The following is a 17,775-nucleotide window of genomic DNA, read 5'->3' on the forward strand; positions in this document are numbered from 1 at the left end:
AAGAAGGTCAAGGCCGTATGTTCAAAGCTCTGGAAAATTAGGGACTCCACACAGCAATGCACCTCACTGCCCAGCACATATGACAATGGGTTCATAGAGAGAAGGCCTTCCACTTGTAACCCAGCCTCACAGGGGACTTTAACTCCTCAGGCCTTTAAAGATGAAACTGACTCTTTAGTCAAAGCAAGTGTGCCTTATTCCTCAGGCTGTGTTAGAGACCTAGTCTCAAGATCAGCTGTGTTATACACAGGTTGTGTGGCCTGACTGACTAGAATATGAGAGTTTGATCCAACTGTCTCTGAGGGCAAAGGGAAGGGCTGGTAGTGAGCTATAGGGACTGGAGCTCTCCTGGGGTTGGGGGCTTACCTGTCAAACCACACAAAGCAAGCAAGCTGGGAGGGAATGGAACAGATGTGCCCACAATAGCGGAGCTGAGGAACTGAAGTTCTGGAGAGATTAAGCTGCAGATTCAAGGAGACAGTGGCTGTCCCTCTTTGCTTGCCTGAGGTCTGACAAGGTCTCTCCACAAAATGACCAGTGCCCATCATTTGAGACACTACTAGCTGCAAGGTTAAAAAGTACTATGGGGCTGGAGAGATGGTTTAGCGGTTAAGTGCTTGCCTGTGAAGCCTAAGGACCCTGGTTCAAGGCTCGATTCCCCAGGTCCCACGTTAGCCAGATGCACAAGGGGGCGCACACATCTGGAGTTCGCTTGCAGTGGCCAGAAGCCCTGGCGCACCCATTCTCTCTCTTTCTCCCTCTATCTGTCTTTCGCTCTGTGTCTGTCACTCTCAAATAAATAAAAAATGGACAAAAAATATTAAAAAAAAAAGTACTATGGACTTATTTCAATAGTTTATACTATGCTAAACATAAACAGTTGAGTTTCTTGTGAGAAAATGTAAAGATATGTGTCCTAAAATCAGAAAATAAGGAATTTCACTTGTACTGAGGAGCTAAAACATTTCATATATAAATTAAAATGGAACAGTATCTTTTCTTTCTTAAGATTTAAGGTTTTAGCCAGAAATGGTGGCTCGTCCTTGAAATTCCAGCATTCAGAAGGCTGACGTCAGAGGATTGCCATGAGTTCAAGGCTACTCTGGGGTACACAGTGAAACTGTTTCAAGAAGGGCAGATGACTGATGCAGTCTTTAAGAAGATACCTCCAGGCCAGATATGGTGGCACACACCTTTAATCCCAGCACTCAGGAGGCAGATGTAGGAGGATTGCTGAGTTCGAGGCCACCCTGAGACTACATAATGAATTGTAGGTCAGCCTGGGATAGAGTGAGATTCTACCTTGAAAAACCAGCCAACCAACCAACCAAACAGCAGCAGCAAAACACACACACACACACAGTCACCTCCAGAGGCGACTCAGTCTCGTCCTGTGGCCAGTTAACCATACTGTAGGCCTGCTCAGTGCTTCACTGCTGAGGTACTGGGGGTCCAGGGGTTTCAGCTGTGGGGCAGCACATACCCTGGTGAACCTACAGCTGAGTTCTAACGACGGAGGAGCCTCAACTTTAACCTCTGGTCTTTGTAGCAAGAAAAGGCTCTCCACAAAGGACCAAAGCAGATGTTGTTGCCTCCTCCTGTGTCCCCTAAAAAGGTTAGAATAGGGCTGGAGAGATGGCTTAGCAGTTAAGGCGCTTGCCTGCAAAGCCTAAGGACCCAGGCTCAATTTCCCAGTAGCCACGTAAGCCAGATGCACAAGGGGGCACAAGTGACTGGAGTTTGTTTGCAGGGGCAAGAGGCCCTGGTGTGTCCGTTCTCTTTCTCTATCTGCTCCCCGATCAAATAAATAAAAATAAAGAGGTTAGAATATAACTTTTTATTTATTTTCAGGGAGAGAAATATGAGAGAATGAGAAAAAGGAAATGCGTGCACCACGGCAAACTCCAGATGCATGTGCCACTTGGTGCATCTGGCTTTACATGGGTACTGGGGAATTGAACCCAGGCTGTCAAGACTTTGCTAGCAAGTGCCTTTAATCACTGAGCCATCCCTTCAGTCTGATTATAGTTATCTTATTCCTTTGGAGGTGACACATGGATTTAGCTTGCTGGTAGCCTTTCAAACATTAAGAAGCTTCCACTGTCTCTACCAAAGAGGATTTCTGTTAAAAACTTAAAATTTTAAGAAAATGCTTTTACAGACTTACATGCTAAAGAATTTTAAGAAGGGAATGGAAAGGAACAGGTCTTTGACACAAGAGCAGAAAAGAGAACCTGTATCTGTCTACTTACTTTGCCCCTTGTCAGTCTCTTTCAAATTCAAGACCATACATCAAGCTTGTCAGCATTCTGAGAAGAACATGTCCCAAAGCTTTCCAAATAGTTGTGATTTTTCTTCTTATGAACTGTATGAATTTCCTTTTTTTTTTTTTTTTTTCCGAAGTAGGGTCTCACTCAAGCCCAGGCTGACCTGGAATTCACTATGTAGTCTCAGGGTGGCCTTGAACTCAGTGATCCTCCTCCCTCTGCCTCCCAAGTGCTGGGATTAAAGGCGTGCACCACCAAGCCCAGCTTGAATTTCCTTCTTATGAACTTATGGCTGTGTGAAGACATTGGATGATGAGTAGCATAAAGCCAGGGAGAGCAAAGCTATGCACCCTCACTTAGAACCAGGGAGAGCAAAGCCATGCACCCTCACTTAGAACCAGAGGCCAAGTTGGGGCTGGGAGACAGTTCAGCCATTAAAGGTGCTTGCTTGCAAAGCCTGCTGGCCTGGGTTCAATTCTACATAAAGCCAGGCACACAAAGTGGTTCATGTGTCTAGAGTCTGCAATGGCAAGAGGGCCTGGTGTACTCCCATTCTCTCTCTCTGCTAACAACTAGAAACAAAGAAAAGCTAGTATCAGTTTAGAACTTGTCTCTTTCAGAGGAATCCCTGCAGAATGAATGTTCAAGCCCTGCTAAGAAATAAATGTTAGCAGGATCTGGGCCTGGAAGTCAAATAATAAATTTGCATGAGTTGATTTCAGTTCCAGTCCTGGGGTCTTTGAGTTTGATCACACAAATCACTAAGGTCTGAGGGAGTCTATGGTTACTTGACTCAGGGTTGCATTAAGCCCTGCTGAGGGCTTGGGGAGCGGAAATATGGTGACCACCACTCCCTAAGGAGCTCAGGAGGAAGCTGAAGGGCATGGGCTAAACCAAGGTGCTTATGGTAATTCTGGGCTCCCCGAGAAGACCCGTGGAAGAAATATTTGGAGGCTCAGGTTAAGAAATCTGTGAGAATACTTGTGTGAAGCATCCGCAATACCAACTCAGCAACTTCACAGAAACTCAAACAATGTGAAAACACTTGGAAAATGGTTTAATGATGTTTTACAACAGAAATCAGAACTGTACAGTTACAGTAAGTTTTATATATATATAAAAAATTACAGCAGACAAATGCATCTACACAAATCTACCATTTCATTCTGATTCACTGGTACCAACACAATCTCTCCCAAGCCTACAGCCCCTCAGGCAGCCCGGGGAGGGGAATCATATAAAGGGCACTTTTGAGGAGACAGCACCGCTCATAGTCCCACCACCTCCCCAGGCCTCTGGAGGCATCAGCTAATCCCCAACATGTAGAATTGCTTGTGTTTCAGGTTTTCTAAACCAAGAAAAACGTGTTTCCCAGGGGCACAGCAGATAACAAGGGCCAGTGCTCCCAGTTATCAGCTGATTCTTAGAAAAGATCCCCTTCAGAGGGGAAATGGCTAACCAGGCGCTCTGGGGCAGTGAGGCTACACAATAGCCACCCAGGCTGCAAGTCATCTCAGAGGAGAAATGTAAGTGGACTCCCAATAACCACTCAGCAATTGTCACTGCCTCAATGAAGCTGCTGGACAATTTTGGAAAGAATCATTTACACTGCATCTTAAGTTTCCACAAAGATGAACTCAAACTCACATTTTAAAGTACATAAAACCAACAGTTTTGGGAGGCCAAGGGGCTAATTCCCCTCGTGTCCTTCCCTTGACAACAGTGGAAAAATACCCCTGAATCAATATTAATTTAAGAAAAAAACAAAAAAGGAAGAAAAGGTGGGGAAGATACTTAAAGACAGAAGAAAACATCTTTAGAAAAACACGATCACTGTTTCTTTCAAACAAACCAAACCCCAGTGGGGCCCAGTTATCGGTGAGCGTGTGATCCAAGCTGACACCCGGGAGGGTTGTCACTGAATATTATGTACACTGAAAATTTCTCATTTTCTTTTTATTATGAACACCTAGGCAGTGACAACTGTTATGTTAACACACGGACACACTCAAAACATACAAAAATACTATTATTTCAAACTACTAAGAATAGGACAGCTCAATTATTTTCATGCTATGACTTTAAGAGCATTACATTGAAACAAACAAGAAGTTAAATGACATTTTTTTTAATATCCCAGAAATATACCAAAATATACATCTAAGCTTTGGAATTACTGAGGTTAGACTAATGCAAGTGCTGGGTAATTGTACTTAACACACAAGTCTAAGGTTCTGCAGGAAAGAAATCATCTTTGGTATCTGCATCAGGCTAATATTATTAATATTTGGATTTTGCTTTGGGATAGAGCTCATATGACCCTAGAACCAAATACCCCCCCTCCCCCAATCAACTGAGATTAAAAAGATCCATGTAAAAAATTCCTTCATTTGTAATCCCCCCACCCCCCAAGTTAAAAATTCACAGGCATCTACCTAGCATAAAAGGTTGTGAAATACAATGCATAGTTGCACAGTGGTGCTGCAAAAAGAAATAAAAGTACAGTAAGGAGAAATGAAAAGCTTGATAATCGTTCGGCATGTTTTCTCACAAATAGGACAGCCACTTCCAAGCAGTTCCAGTAAAGAAAAAGAGAAAAAGGCTCAGAAGGGCCCCTCAGCAACACTGCCAGCCCAGCCCAAGGTGAGAGCACCCAGCAGAGCAGCCAATCCTGCACCAGTGTCTTCAGCTTCCCCCGCTCTGTGGAGCCCGTGGCCAGCCCAGCAGCAGCCCCCAGCCCCCAGCTGAGTCCCCACAGTGACTCTGGTTGTCAGATGGTGGTGATGGGGCTTTGGCTTCTGTTTTGGAAAACCTGGTGAGCCAATTTGTTCCATGCATGCTCACAAGCTGGTCAGAGTCAAAGCTAGCAAGTATACACCCAACAAAATTCCCCCAATGTGGGGAGCAGCTTGCCTGCCCTTGCAGTCTGGTCAGGTGACCCCACCTGCCCTTGGCTGGGGCCTTTCAGTGCTAGGACACCACAGATTGGGCTGATGCTGAAGACTTCCCTTTTCTTTGGTTTTTTTGTTTGTTTTGACTTTATACAATCATTAAAAAGTCTTTGGTTTTGGCTGGAAATTTAAAATACAAAACAAAACAAAACAAAGAAACCACCCTCCCCTGGCTTATAGCAGCAGTGTTATGACCTGGCTAAGCTTTTTTCAACTTTGGGGTGAGAACTGAAAGTTGGAAACTACATTCAAAGAAAAGGTCAAAGGGCTGGGGATGCGGCTTCTAGAGCCCACTGGATAGAAAAGATTGTCAAATAATAATAATAACAATAACAACAATAATAATTAACTTAAATATTTGGATGTTTTTTTGGTTATGTCAAAGGAAAAAAAGTGAAATGTATATGCAGCAATCATCTTAAATGAGCCTTTGGTGTCCTCCCTTCTACCTCAAGTCCTGGTCCAACATCAAGCCCTGAGGCCTCAGAGGGGAAGGGGATGGCCTCTACCCCGTGTAGGAAAAGGTGAGGACAGCTGGCAGTCATTAAAGGCAAGGTGGTGGGGGAACAGATGTTAGGAGACCTGTGAAGATCCCTTGCAACAAAAAGAAACAGGAGATTGCAATTTGCCCTCAGTTTGTAGTAGCTTCAAAGCATAAACATTCAGAGGCTGGAGGGGGGGGGGTAGGGATCCCACCCTAGGCAACAGGTCTTATGATGCTATAGGCCAGAGTTCAACATTACTGAGAGAAGGAAGGGCGGACTTGGCAACTCTGAGGGTTGAGAGGAAGTTAAAGCAAGTTACTCAGTCATGAGTTAGAAATGAGGTATACAACAGCTCCTGGACTTGCGGTGGGCAGAAACCCCACACTTACTCACCTAACCTTCACTATCACCACAGATGAGGGAAATGACTGAGGCTCACTCAGGGAAAGAGGTTCTATCTCCTGTAGTGAGCTCTCCTGTGGACTGAGTAATGCACATATGCCCACCAAGCAGAGGTAAGAAACTGGAAGAAGTCTGTCTTTCTCTTTCTTCCCAGGATCTTAGAGGAGACACACCAGTTAAGTTGTCAAAAGTCAATGTTGTAACATGGTTATGAAGCCTGGATCCCACTTTTTTCCTCCTCTTTAAAAAAGAAAAAAAAATCCCAACCAGGCTTGCACTAGTCCACTACACTCTACAAAGTATGTGCCTTCTGCAGACTTCTGTAGAAATGGAACTGCAGACATGGCTACCCTAAAAGATGGCGTTCCCAACAGACAGTGTCACCTCAAGTTCTGAAAATGCGCTGCGTTTCCTCCTGCGTTTTCCAAACCTTGAGACACTGTTAGGACTGGAAGGGAGTTAGCTTTGTCCGTTGTTCTCCAAGCGATCACAATTTTAAAGAACTCAAGTGTTCAGACGTCACTTTCTTTTTTTATTTTTAACAGCATTGCTGCCTGCAGACTTTGGGATATAATGTTAAGAAAAGTCAATGCCACTGCCAATTTATTAAAGAAGCTTTAAACTGCTTTTGTGAGGCTGTGGCCAAGTTTAAATAGTGATGAACAAGTCAACAAACAAAACATGGGAAAACTTTGCAGCAGACCTCAACTTTTTTTTTTCTTCAGTAAATTAGTCGGGGGAGGGGGGGCTCGTCTTAACTTTCTGACAGTGTCCTGGGTTTGAACCAGAAGGTGGCAAGGGGTGGTCGAGCCCTGCACAGTGTGGCAGATTCAGGGACTCAGAAGAATCACCTCCTCACCTCATTTTCCTCAGCTCGTGTTTCAGCTCTGATTTCAACATTCCTATCACCATATAAATCTACCTGATGCTTTGAAAAGTCACACAATTAATAACACTACGTTTACATGTCAGAACAACAAGGTAACGACTAAAGCTTTCATGAAGTTTGGTAACACAATCAATTCTGAAGTCCTTTCCCTCTTTCCGTTAGTGTTATCAACGGTACACCTAAGCAACAAATGGCCCAACTCCATAGAGCCTGTATCACAAAAAATATTATGGAACCATCTGGTGAATATTTTGGTTTTCTATATAATCCTTCTTTTTAAAATGCTGCTTCTTTATAAGAGACAGCTCAGAGCTAGCAGATCTAATACTGCCTGACTGTAAGCAGGCTGGATGGACTGTTCTATTTGTAAGTATTCAATAAAGGAGAATGAAGAATTTTATTCCTACTTTTTGTATTCCTCACATTTCTCAGCAATTCCAAGAGCAGCATGGTAATGCTGAGCAACTCCATCCACTTTCACCAAGCCAGCAGATAAGACAATTCTCTTTTCCAAAGCCAGACTGGCCAACAGGACTTCTTTCAAAGAGTAGGCAGGGAAGGAGTGAAGCAGGGAAAATAAGAGGGTAGGCAAAAATTTTCCAGATTTCAGCATTTTCCTCCTATCCTTTCTGCCTGTTTTGATAACACAAGCAGCAATGGCATAGTGGTATCTTTGGTATCCAAATCAAATCCCATTTATGTTCTGTGACATGGGACATTAATTTAAAAAGAAAAAGCCATTCTGGAGACATAATCTATATCTGAACGAGAGAGCCAAGAAAGCTCCTCCACGACTGTGAGCAGAAAGGGCTCCTAAATCAACATTTCTCATTCACATTCTCACCAAGAAAAACACCTTTGCTGTCTTATCAACCAATCAACCCTTAAAGGTCACCTTATCACAGGTGCCAAGTGATCAACTAGCTTTCAATTTTTTGGCTTGGTTTAGAGAGAACTAGCCTTGGAATAAGAAAAAATGAAGTAAGGTTTTTTAAATGTTGGGTTACTAGCACAACATTCAGTAACATGATAGAGAGTGACTAGTACAATGTTTCACTTGAATTTTCCTAGATCAAGATACATCAATTGTCTCTCCAAATTCATTGATGTATATCTATTTCTGTCTCTTCTCATCTGCACACAGATGTGTACACATTCAGCTTTGCAAGTACAGAGGTAATAAATCATTCAGAGAGACTGGCAGGAATGGGGCATGGCAGCCACAGGAAAGGTCATAAGTGTGCCTTTGGGCACCTTGAACCCACTGGACACCCCAAAAGTTACCTGCATGCTACTACACACTGTGCTGCAGACCAGACCACAAATCCCAAACCCAATCACAGGGAACATCAAATTTCCTTTGGCAAGACAGATATAAAAGAAAAACACACGCGAGCAACATTTTCCTTTTAACATAATCAGCTTCTCCTTTCTTCCCACCCAACCCTCCCTAACCCTTTAAGTTTCAACCTATAAACAGGATCCCAAATACATACAGCATCAATTATGTTTATTACCATAATAAACATTAGTTCAAACTAAATACTACAGCTAGAATTATTTCCGCTATTTATAAAGTTTTCTTCTTTTATTTGGTTTTAATCTAAAACCAGTTCTGCAACCATGCTAAGCTATGCTGAGGTATTTTATGAAGGTGCCAGAAGCTGCTACCCACAAGCATTATTCTCATAGATGAAGGTACCACCATTCAAAAAGAAAAGGGGAGGGAAAAGAGGAATGAAAATCTAGACTACAGAATCAACACGATTTACTCGTGTTTACTGCTTTTAGCTTAATGAACAAAATGCTTAGAAGAAAGCTGCATTGAAGACCTCATAACGAAGCGGGTGCAATCTGGACAACTTTTGAGAAATATTCCCTGCCTTCCTAGTAGAATCCTTTCAAGTCTTACATTGAATCTCTTTGGATTAAGTAAAGGATGAGCCAGGCGTGGTGGTGCACACTTTTAGTGCCAGCACTCAGGAGGCAGAGGTAGGATTATCGCCATGAGTTGGAGGCCAGCCTGAGACTACAAAGTGAATTCCAGGTCAGCCTGGGACAGAGCGAGACCCTACCTCAAAACAAAACAAAACAAAAACCTAAAAAAAAAAAAAAAAATCCCAAAAGGATAGGGCAGCAAAGGATTCTTATTAGCCTTTAACAATGAAAGCCACTTCTTTATCCTATTTCTGTCCAAGTTTGTGTTACTATTGTGGGTGCCATCCAAGCAAACGTACACATAGCTGCTTTTATTCTTAAGAGTTAGAGCAAAGAAGAATATTCTTCCTCCTCAAAGAAGAGAAATAATAAAATTTACCACTTCATAAGGTATCTGAAAATGACTTCAAAACAGCTAGGGCTATGCGTACATGAACAATATAGCTCACACGATAACTGCTGTTCAGATACACAAATAAAAGTGAACTCATAATGATTATGAAGGAAGTCCTGCCCATTTGGTAATTTTAAGTTTCAGATCTTGTAGTCTTTCTCCCATTTTACTGGCAGTCTTAATTTTTTTAGCCCTAAAAAAGTTTGAAGAATAAATACAATTTACATTCATCAAGTTTAGATGCTGATGTGATGAGAAAATATTTGATCAAACTCTTGTTCTGAGCTGAGAACTTTCTTTACAGGGCCGCTCGGACTTCGAACTGACTTGTGGGGCTCCTCAGGGCCAGTGCCAGGGCAGGCTGCCTGCAGGAGGCCCTGCCTTCTGCACACCAGGCAGCACTTCTGTCTTGGGCAGGACCAAGAAAAAGCCAGTCCCTCCTTTGCCTTGCTAGTTCAAACCCTTTTTTGTCTTGGTGAAGACCAGTGGGGATGACATGGCTTGGGAGGATGAGCACTACCAAGTTTCTCTAGAAGCTAACTGCACTATTTTCTACTAGGACTTCTAACTGATATAATTTCCCTATATTTGCAAATGTTTGTGGCTTTTCCAGCAGTAAAATGTTAAAGATTGGGCTGAATTGAGATATTGTCAAGCAAATATCTGTGCTTCTGTATAATAAAGAGAATATTACCCTATCTTCCCAAATAAGTGAAGGATAATACACAAAATAACATTAAAGAGGTAAAATTGTGCTTTCTTCCTAACAAATGAAGTAGAACTGGCATGATGAACATACTAAAAAATCTTTTAATTGATAAGTTTCCCTTTGTAAAAAATCATTTATTTTTAATAAAGTTACTATGAAGTATAAATAGGTCTAGTCTTACACCAGATGACAGCTGGATTCCTTTGGTGCCATTCTTGAAGAACAAGTGAGAACACTAGGGTGTTATTAACCTTTCTGACAATAAATGAAAGTGTGCATTATATCCGTTAATGGATATAAATAATTTTTTCTTAATTCTGAAAAGCTGCCTATAGGACTTCAAAAACATTTAAACTAACAGAGCACTCAACTTTTACTTAGAATAACATTGTTCTTGTGAGAAGCCCTTTCTTTAGGTTTTTCTGTTGTCATTCAGATTTACACAGAGTAGAAATAAAGTTCATGATCAAACTGTACTGCTTCAACAGATTTTAAGAATTACATTCACCATGTGCTAGGGAGAGCCCAATGCCATGGGCAAATATAGGATCCCTATAAATGCAATTAAAATTAGTCTTTGGTTTAGTACATGTTAACCAAATTCAGGGGTGAGAAATAAAGCTTGCACAAATGTTAAGGGGAAGAAAAGAAGGAAGGAATTGTAATGACCTGTCTGATGTTTCCTCTTGGAAATGCAGAAACTCAAACCTCTTTGGTCAGATAAACCCCTTTAGTTTCTAGACTCCTTCCTAAAAGGTGGCTAATAGTAAGTCTGAGTACTTCAGCTGAGGAGACAGTTCATTCAAATCAAAAAGCATTTCTTGAGATGATTACAAAAAGATGAAATCAAGTAAAAAAAGAGTTGTTGTGTTTGGAAGTAATATGGCCAGTAGAATATTCAGGATGGCAATGGCAGCTAAGTTTAGACTAAACACCCCAACAAGCTGTACTAGTGTTTCATGTGCACATGTATAAAAAGTACCTTTCATTTCATAACTTCTTAAATAAGTGAAAAAAGAAAAATTAAAGTTACCTTTGTCTAAAGATTTATTTCTTTGTTTCAACACAGTATTTATGCTGGTTTTAAAGTCTATCCTCATCAACTGCTCTATGTAAGAAAAGATAGAATCCTCTTTCTCAAATAGACTAGAGAATATAGTCGGTGGGGGGAGGTGGTTGAAAGACCACTGTCCTAACATTAAAGCTTAGTATCTTCAACACTGAAGTTTGCTGGGGAATCTTATTTGGGAAACAAAAACAAGTCTTTCTTTGCCTTACAGGGATGGAGTCCCTTGGAACTCAACACTTCCTTTGGTAGCAATTTTGGGAAATAAACGCTATAACCTCGACTCCAGTATGGTGGGTAATCAGCACTTCCCTCCCTGAATTGTTCCTCCTACCTTCCACTACTCCCAAAAGTGGGGCTCTCTACTATGGCAACTATAGTGTGATGACAGCCATAAAGTCATCTGCACAGACTAAAGTCAGAGATGTTAAGTCAGGATAAAAGATTAAAGTTCAGTAACAACAAAGAAAAAGTTGATGGAGAAGAGAGAAATTAGTAGCTGACACAGCCATTCTATTTACACACCAATCTAAACAAACTAGTTAAAAACCATGGTAATGTCTGCCCAGAGGATATCACAATTTACCAACATAAAAGATTAAAAACAAGCAGCAACTTTCATATAAAATTAATCAAGACAAATGAATAAGAAATTGTCAGTAGCATCTATCTCTTCAATGTGTCTGAACTGCACGTTATAACTAGTCCATTAGTACAGCAGCTTGCTAAAAATTGACTTTGGTTCAAGCTTAGTTAAAAAAAAAAAAAATTAAAAAAAAAAACCAAACAAAAAACACACCACACAAAAAAGGTGGATGGGTATTTGTTAGTTTCCCTGCTTGTAGTTCACTGACTTTAGAGGAATTTTAGGGAAAGTGAAGGAAATGAAATTTAGGGGTAATAATTAAAAACTGAGAAATAAAAGCAAGTAAAGAAAAAAAATTTAAAGGGGGACCAGGATGCTTCTAACCTTTAATATTACCATGACCATCTCCCACTGGAATCACGAAGGTACATTTGTGTCTGTGTTGCTGCCTTCCTAAACAATGGTGAGAGACACGAAACTAAGGAACCCAAGCACCTTGTAGGGCTCAACAGCGCAATCAGAAGGGAAAGTAAGCTCTGTCAACTCCCACTCAAAAGGGGGGACAAAGTGCAGACCATTGGAGATGTAAGCAAGCACCCCCAGACACCAAATGGGAACCTGTGACCTCAATAAGAAGGGAACTTAGATGAGTTGTATTGTAGGGATCTAGTCATTTGGAACAATTTTGATACAGATGATAACAGGACATTAGCAAAAAGGGGAATTTAATCTCTAAATTACCCTCATTCATCTTCATCCATTTTCACAAGCTCTTCCTTTTCAATGGGCTCATTTATGAAGTCTAGAAACATCCTGAAAACAATTATAGGAGCAAATCACTTTCTTATATCCAATAAGGAGATGGGTGTTGACATTAGACCTACCTAGTCAGAGCAGCACAGACAAGCCAGGAGACACTTAGGTGTGTGCAAAGTTCCTGCTCCGTCTTTCTTCAAAGGTTCTAAAGAGCCCATGCCCAGCCAGTAAATGCCTCCTTCAGTCAGAGAACCAAGGAGAATTTAAGGGTTAGAGAAATTCATAGGCCATCCAGTGAACAGGAAGTCTGGACTCTAAAGGAAAAGGTGGCAACCTTAGGCTCTTCATATTGAACTCTTATGATATATCATCTGTGGGATATAGTCTAGTAGAATTCCTTTATAGAAAACAAGAAAGGGAAAAGTCTCCCAATTTCAACAAGTCAATTTGTTTTTGGCCAAGTAAGTCAGAGGAAGTTTGGATAAAAATTTTTCATAAAATGAAACAAACAAGCAAGCAAACAAACAAATCAACAGTAGGAACATTTGTTTTCAGAGAAAAGAAATCAGGAGAACCACCAAGTCAGGTGTCCACAGTAGTCTTTGCTCTTCAGAACCAAATCCTGCCCTACAACACGCACAGCCGCTCCCGTCGAAGTAGCAGAAAGCGGCACTGTTGTGCCACAGGATCTGGGCCTCAGGGTCATTCAATGGTTTGGGTGAGTGAGAGCTACAGTTCAGCAGGAATTCCTTCCTACACAAAAGTGCTCCAAAGGCACCACCTGATGGGGAAGGGGCATGTGTGGAGTAGGAGTGTTTGCACACACTGCCTTCAGCTTCTGCACCAAGCCTCTTGCATAAGTGGCAAAAGAAAACAATTTTCTAGCACCTCTGTAAGAGTCATGAAGGATAAGGAAACCAGCAAGGACATTTCCCGCAGTTAAGAACATACTTCTCCCCTTACCCCAAACCCTCCCTCCCCACAGTGTGGGAGCTCACTGAAATAGGATCCAGGAGCAAGAGATAAACATGTTCAAACTATATATATATATATATATATGTATATATATATAAAACAACAACAACAATAACAACAACAACAACAGAGATACAGTAATACAGGCCTGCCTAAATTGTACCAGTTAAGAAAGGAACCCCTAACATAATTGATAAGATTATAAACACCTTGTTATGACTTAATGGCCTGTACAACAGACCAATAAAAATGATTTTTTTAAGAAAAAAAAAGTTTAGACAGACATGAAATCCCCTTCCTATATTGGAACTGGTAACCCACCTTAACTTGTCATCATGACTGCTGGAAATGGTAAGTAGTCCTTTCACTTATTATTTTTTTGTTTTTGATTTGTTTCTTTTTTTTTTTTTTTTTCCTTTTTAATGTTTGGTTAGAAAGTTCTCCAATCCATGAAGCAATCCTGAAAAGACAGCGTTTTATTATAAAATTAGGTAAATGTCCTGTCTCCATTCTTTTTTCCGGTAAGTGTACTTCTTCTCTCCCTGTCTCCCTTGCCCTCACAACATGGTGAGAGGAAGCCAATCACATTTTTTTCAGTTTATTAACCAGCTGGCAGCCTGAGCCCAATGCAAAGCGACAAAGGCTCATGGCAGCCCACATCTGCGCCCCACTCACTGCGCCTTTGAGGCAGTGGTGGTGGTGGAAGCAGCCCCGCTGGCAGAGGCCACTGTGAAGAGAGAGTTCTGGATGGATTCAGCTGAGGTGGAGGAGGCATGGAGGCTGGCTGCAGGTGTGGAGTTCCCTGTGGAGGCTGCAGCGGCAGAAACCAAGCTAACTGGATTGCTGGTGAGCAGAGAGAGGTTCTGAGGGTTCAGGAACAGAGGGGCAGTCACGATGTTGGGGGCTCCTCCTGCATTGGCAAATACCAGGTTCCCAGTTGCATCCAGTGACGTTATTGGAAGAGAGCCACCAGAAGCAAGAGCTATAGACAACCCCCAGAAAAAGAAAAGGAAGAAAAATATTAAACATTATCCAAGAGAAGCCAAATAACCAATCACAGTTCTACTGAGTCTCCCTACAACTCTGGAAAAGCACACCTCTTCGCTGGTTTCTTCCTGCCACAGTCACTGTGCCACAGAGACCAACACAAGCTTATTTACGACACTGAAGAGCAAAGGACTGAAACAAATCAATCTAATGAGTATAAGTAACCAAATTAAAGGAAAGAGTTACAAAAACTGTGATCTGTCAATCATGTTCCTATTTTTAAGTCCCAAGTTTGCATCACATAGCTATAAATTTGTTATATCCAACACTTTGTCTTCAATGAAGATTGCTGACTTAAAACCCATTTAAAAGACAAACTACTCAAAGTAATTAAAACTGCATTTAGCTTTTATCAACTTAACTGACACTACTGATACAAGTGAGGATATTTTATGTACAAGATGAAAGCTACTTTTCCAAGATGAATTTAGCTATTAAAAAATAGCATATTACCAAATAACGAAAAAGGTGTGAGTATGGACAAATATATTTGAATTCCATGACCTGTACATAAGCCATAGAAGCTTACTGTAGGACAAAGATCAACACACATGTTAGGAGCCTATGTGGGTGATGGAGGCTAGAACTTGTAATTCTTGGGGAAATTTTTCTCTTTCTTTTTTTGGTTTTTTGAGGTATGGTTTCATTCATTCTAGCCCAGGCTGACCTGGAATGTACTATGTAGTCTCAGGTGGCCTTGAATTTATGGTGATCTTCCTATTTCTCTGCCTCATGAGCGCTGGGATTAAAAGCATGTGCCACCACACCTAGCTAACATTTTATTTAAAATGATTTTGTCCTGTTCCTTGACACTTCCCAATCCTCACACTCATATACCCTTAGGCCAAAAGCATATCTGAAGACTTTCTAATGACATTAAAATTTTGGCTGACTTTTTACATAATATGTAGGTGAAGGGAATATCCCTTAACTTTGGACATGACCATAAAAACAGTTCATAACAGTGAGCCTTGGTATAGCTTCAAAGTCTCTGAGATTCCAGGCTCAGGTCCCAGTGCAAGTCTAAATGTTTCCAGAGTGCTCTGCCTTCACTTATATCCTGGGAAGGCACTCTGCCTTTGAGCAGCTCCATAACCCAGAGATACTCCCAAGTGCCAGAGAAAGAAATTTGTCACAAATCCCAACCCCAAAAGAAGCCCTTATACAATGAAATGTAAGATCTAATCATTAGTTCAGATAAGATTTAGTAAGAAAGACAATATAAGACAATCTAGACCATAATTTGGTTTTGTTTATTAGTGTTCTCTGTAGTGTAATATTAAGAGACATCACCCTTGACATCCTATAGTAATTGAAAGTAACAGCTTATTTTTGAGCACATAACTCTTGTTTAAGCACCACATATATATATATCTTAAACCAAAAGCAAAGAACCCCTCTGGTCAGTATGGGGTTTTCTTGACTCACAAGGTAGCTCCTTTAGACACAAGGTGATAAATAGGAGACCTTCATCAGACAAAACATCAGACATAGAAAGATGACACGAACTCAAATGGGCCTAGAAAAGGTATTATAATCCAAGCAGAATATACAATCTAGAAAGGTGGAGAAATAAATATGGCAGAATCTAGCAAAAATTTAAAATATCCTGGGATTCTACTGTTCCCATCCCTAGCTATCTTAGTGTGGATATGGGGATTAGAGAATCTTTACTTATCCAAGTTTGCCTACAGATCTGTTTCAGGAGTATTTGGGTAAACTTATCAGGAGGAAAAAAATCCATCTTTAAGTCTATTCACTAAGCAAACAAGTATTAGCATGAAAGGCCAGGTTGTGTAGAACACTTACCCTATTCTATACTACTTTTTTTTTAGGAAGGGGCTCATTCTAGCCTAGGCTTTACTGTACTCACTCTGTAGCTCCAGGCTGGCTTCAAACAAATTCATGGCAATCCTCTTAATCTCTGACACACACACACACACACACACACACACACACACACACACACACAAGAAAAGCAAGGAAAAGCTGCTACTGACCTTGAATAGTTGCCAGTGTACTGTTGCTCATCAGAGCTGGGCTGAGAGCACCACCCAGGGTCCCTGGATTGAGACTGAGTAAGGCACCTCTGCAAGAAGAGAGGGGCGGGTCACTGTCACCATGTAAACACCCCTGTCAGGTTGACAGCAGACTCAGAAAGGGTGATAAGCTGCAAACCTCAGCTAGGGACGTGCCTGGAGATCTTTGTTGCCTGCCCTACTTTCACATGATTTGGTAAGTGTTTCCTGACTTGTACAAACAAGTTTGTGATCTACACAAGATTTACAACTTTTGGTCAACCCAAGTTTTCTTTGTATTACTTCATTTTCTTCTGAAATAAAAGAAAAAAACTCTATATAGAAAACTTAGGATGGGCTGGAGAGATGGCTTAGTGCTTAAGACTCTGGCCTGCAAAGCCTAAGAACCAATGTTTGCATCTCCAGGTCCCACATAAGCCAGATGCAGTGACGAAAGTGCACAATGTCGCACGTGTCTACAGTTTGTTTGCAGAGGCTAAAGGCCCTGGCATGCCCATCCTCTCTACCTCTTTCTCTACCAAATAAAAAACAAACAAAAACAACGAAATATCTACAGTCAAGGTCCTTACAGGAGCCCACTTGCAATTGGCTTTTCGTTCAAGCCAGTGATTTGATGTCTCCTCCATGCGCATTCCAGGAATGATTTCCTAGCTGTTTCTCAGGTGCAAATGGATTGAAAAGGCTCCTTACCCAGCTGCAAACTGTGAGGGCGCCATCAGGCCCGGGCTGAGTCCTGCGGCAGCAGCCATGGCGGCGAGGCTGGCATTTGCAGGCAACTGTGCAGCTCCCTGGAGAGCAGCAGCAGCAGCTGTTTGCAAGCCTGATGCTGTCACCATCACCTGGTTGGCCCCAAGAGGGGAGGACAAAGGAGTGGAGGTGGTCTGTGTTGTGCTGGTCTCACTGGCACTCGATGCCTCAGAGGTGGAGGTGGAGGCAGAAGGGGAGGGACTCAAGGATGGGGATGTGACTGTGGAGGAGGCGGGAGGTGCTGTGGAAATCACGGTGGCTGTGTTGTTGGAGGTGGTGTCTGTAGTGCCTGAAAGGAGAACTGGGTTAGAAAATAAACTTCTGGTTTGGGGAAACCAGTGACTTCACTCCAGAATGGGGGGAGTAAGTGACCTATCATACAGTAACCCCCCCTTTTTTTTTTTTAGTATTTCTATGGAACTTAACCACAGAAAAATAAACATTTTAAAATCAGAGCTATGGGGCTGGAGAGATGGCTTAGTGGTTAAGCACTTGCCTGTGAAGCCTAAGGACCCCTGTTCGAG

At 41.7% G+C, this 17,775-nt stretch overlaps 1 protein-coding gene across 2 annotated transcripts in view; it reads right to left on the reverse strand.

Annotated features, from left to right (window-relative positions):
• Window positions 1-13,831: 13,831 nt before the first annotated feature.
• Pou2f1 (POU class 2 homeobox 1) overlaps window positions 13,832-17,775 on the reverse strand; it is a 160,362-nt gene continuing 156,418 nt past the window's right edge. For both annotated transcript variants that reach the window (XM_045156232.1, XM_045156238.1), the window contains 3 exons: window positions 17,195-17,540; window positions 16,466-16,554; window positions 13,832-14,400 (listed from right to left, as the gene is read on the reverse strand). In XM_045156232.1, the coding sequence (XP_045012167.1) occupies window positions 14,090-14,400; window positions 16,466-16,554; window positions 17,195-17,540 (746 nt within the window). In that variant the 3' untranslated portion in view covers window positions 13,832-14,089. The remainder of the gene's footprint in view (window positions 14,401-16,465; window positions 16,555-17,194; window positions 17,541-17,775) is intronic.

This window comes from Jaculus jaculus, chromosome 1, assembly GCF_020740685.1.
Source record: "Jaculus jaculus isolate mJacJac1 chromosome 1, mJacJac1.mat.Y.cur, whole genome shotgun sequence".
In the NCBI taxonomy this organism is placed as follows: Eukaryota; Metazoa; Chordata; class Mammalia; order Rodentia; family Dipodidae; genus Jaculus; species Jaculus jaculus.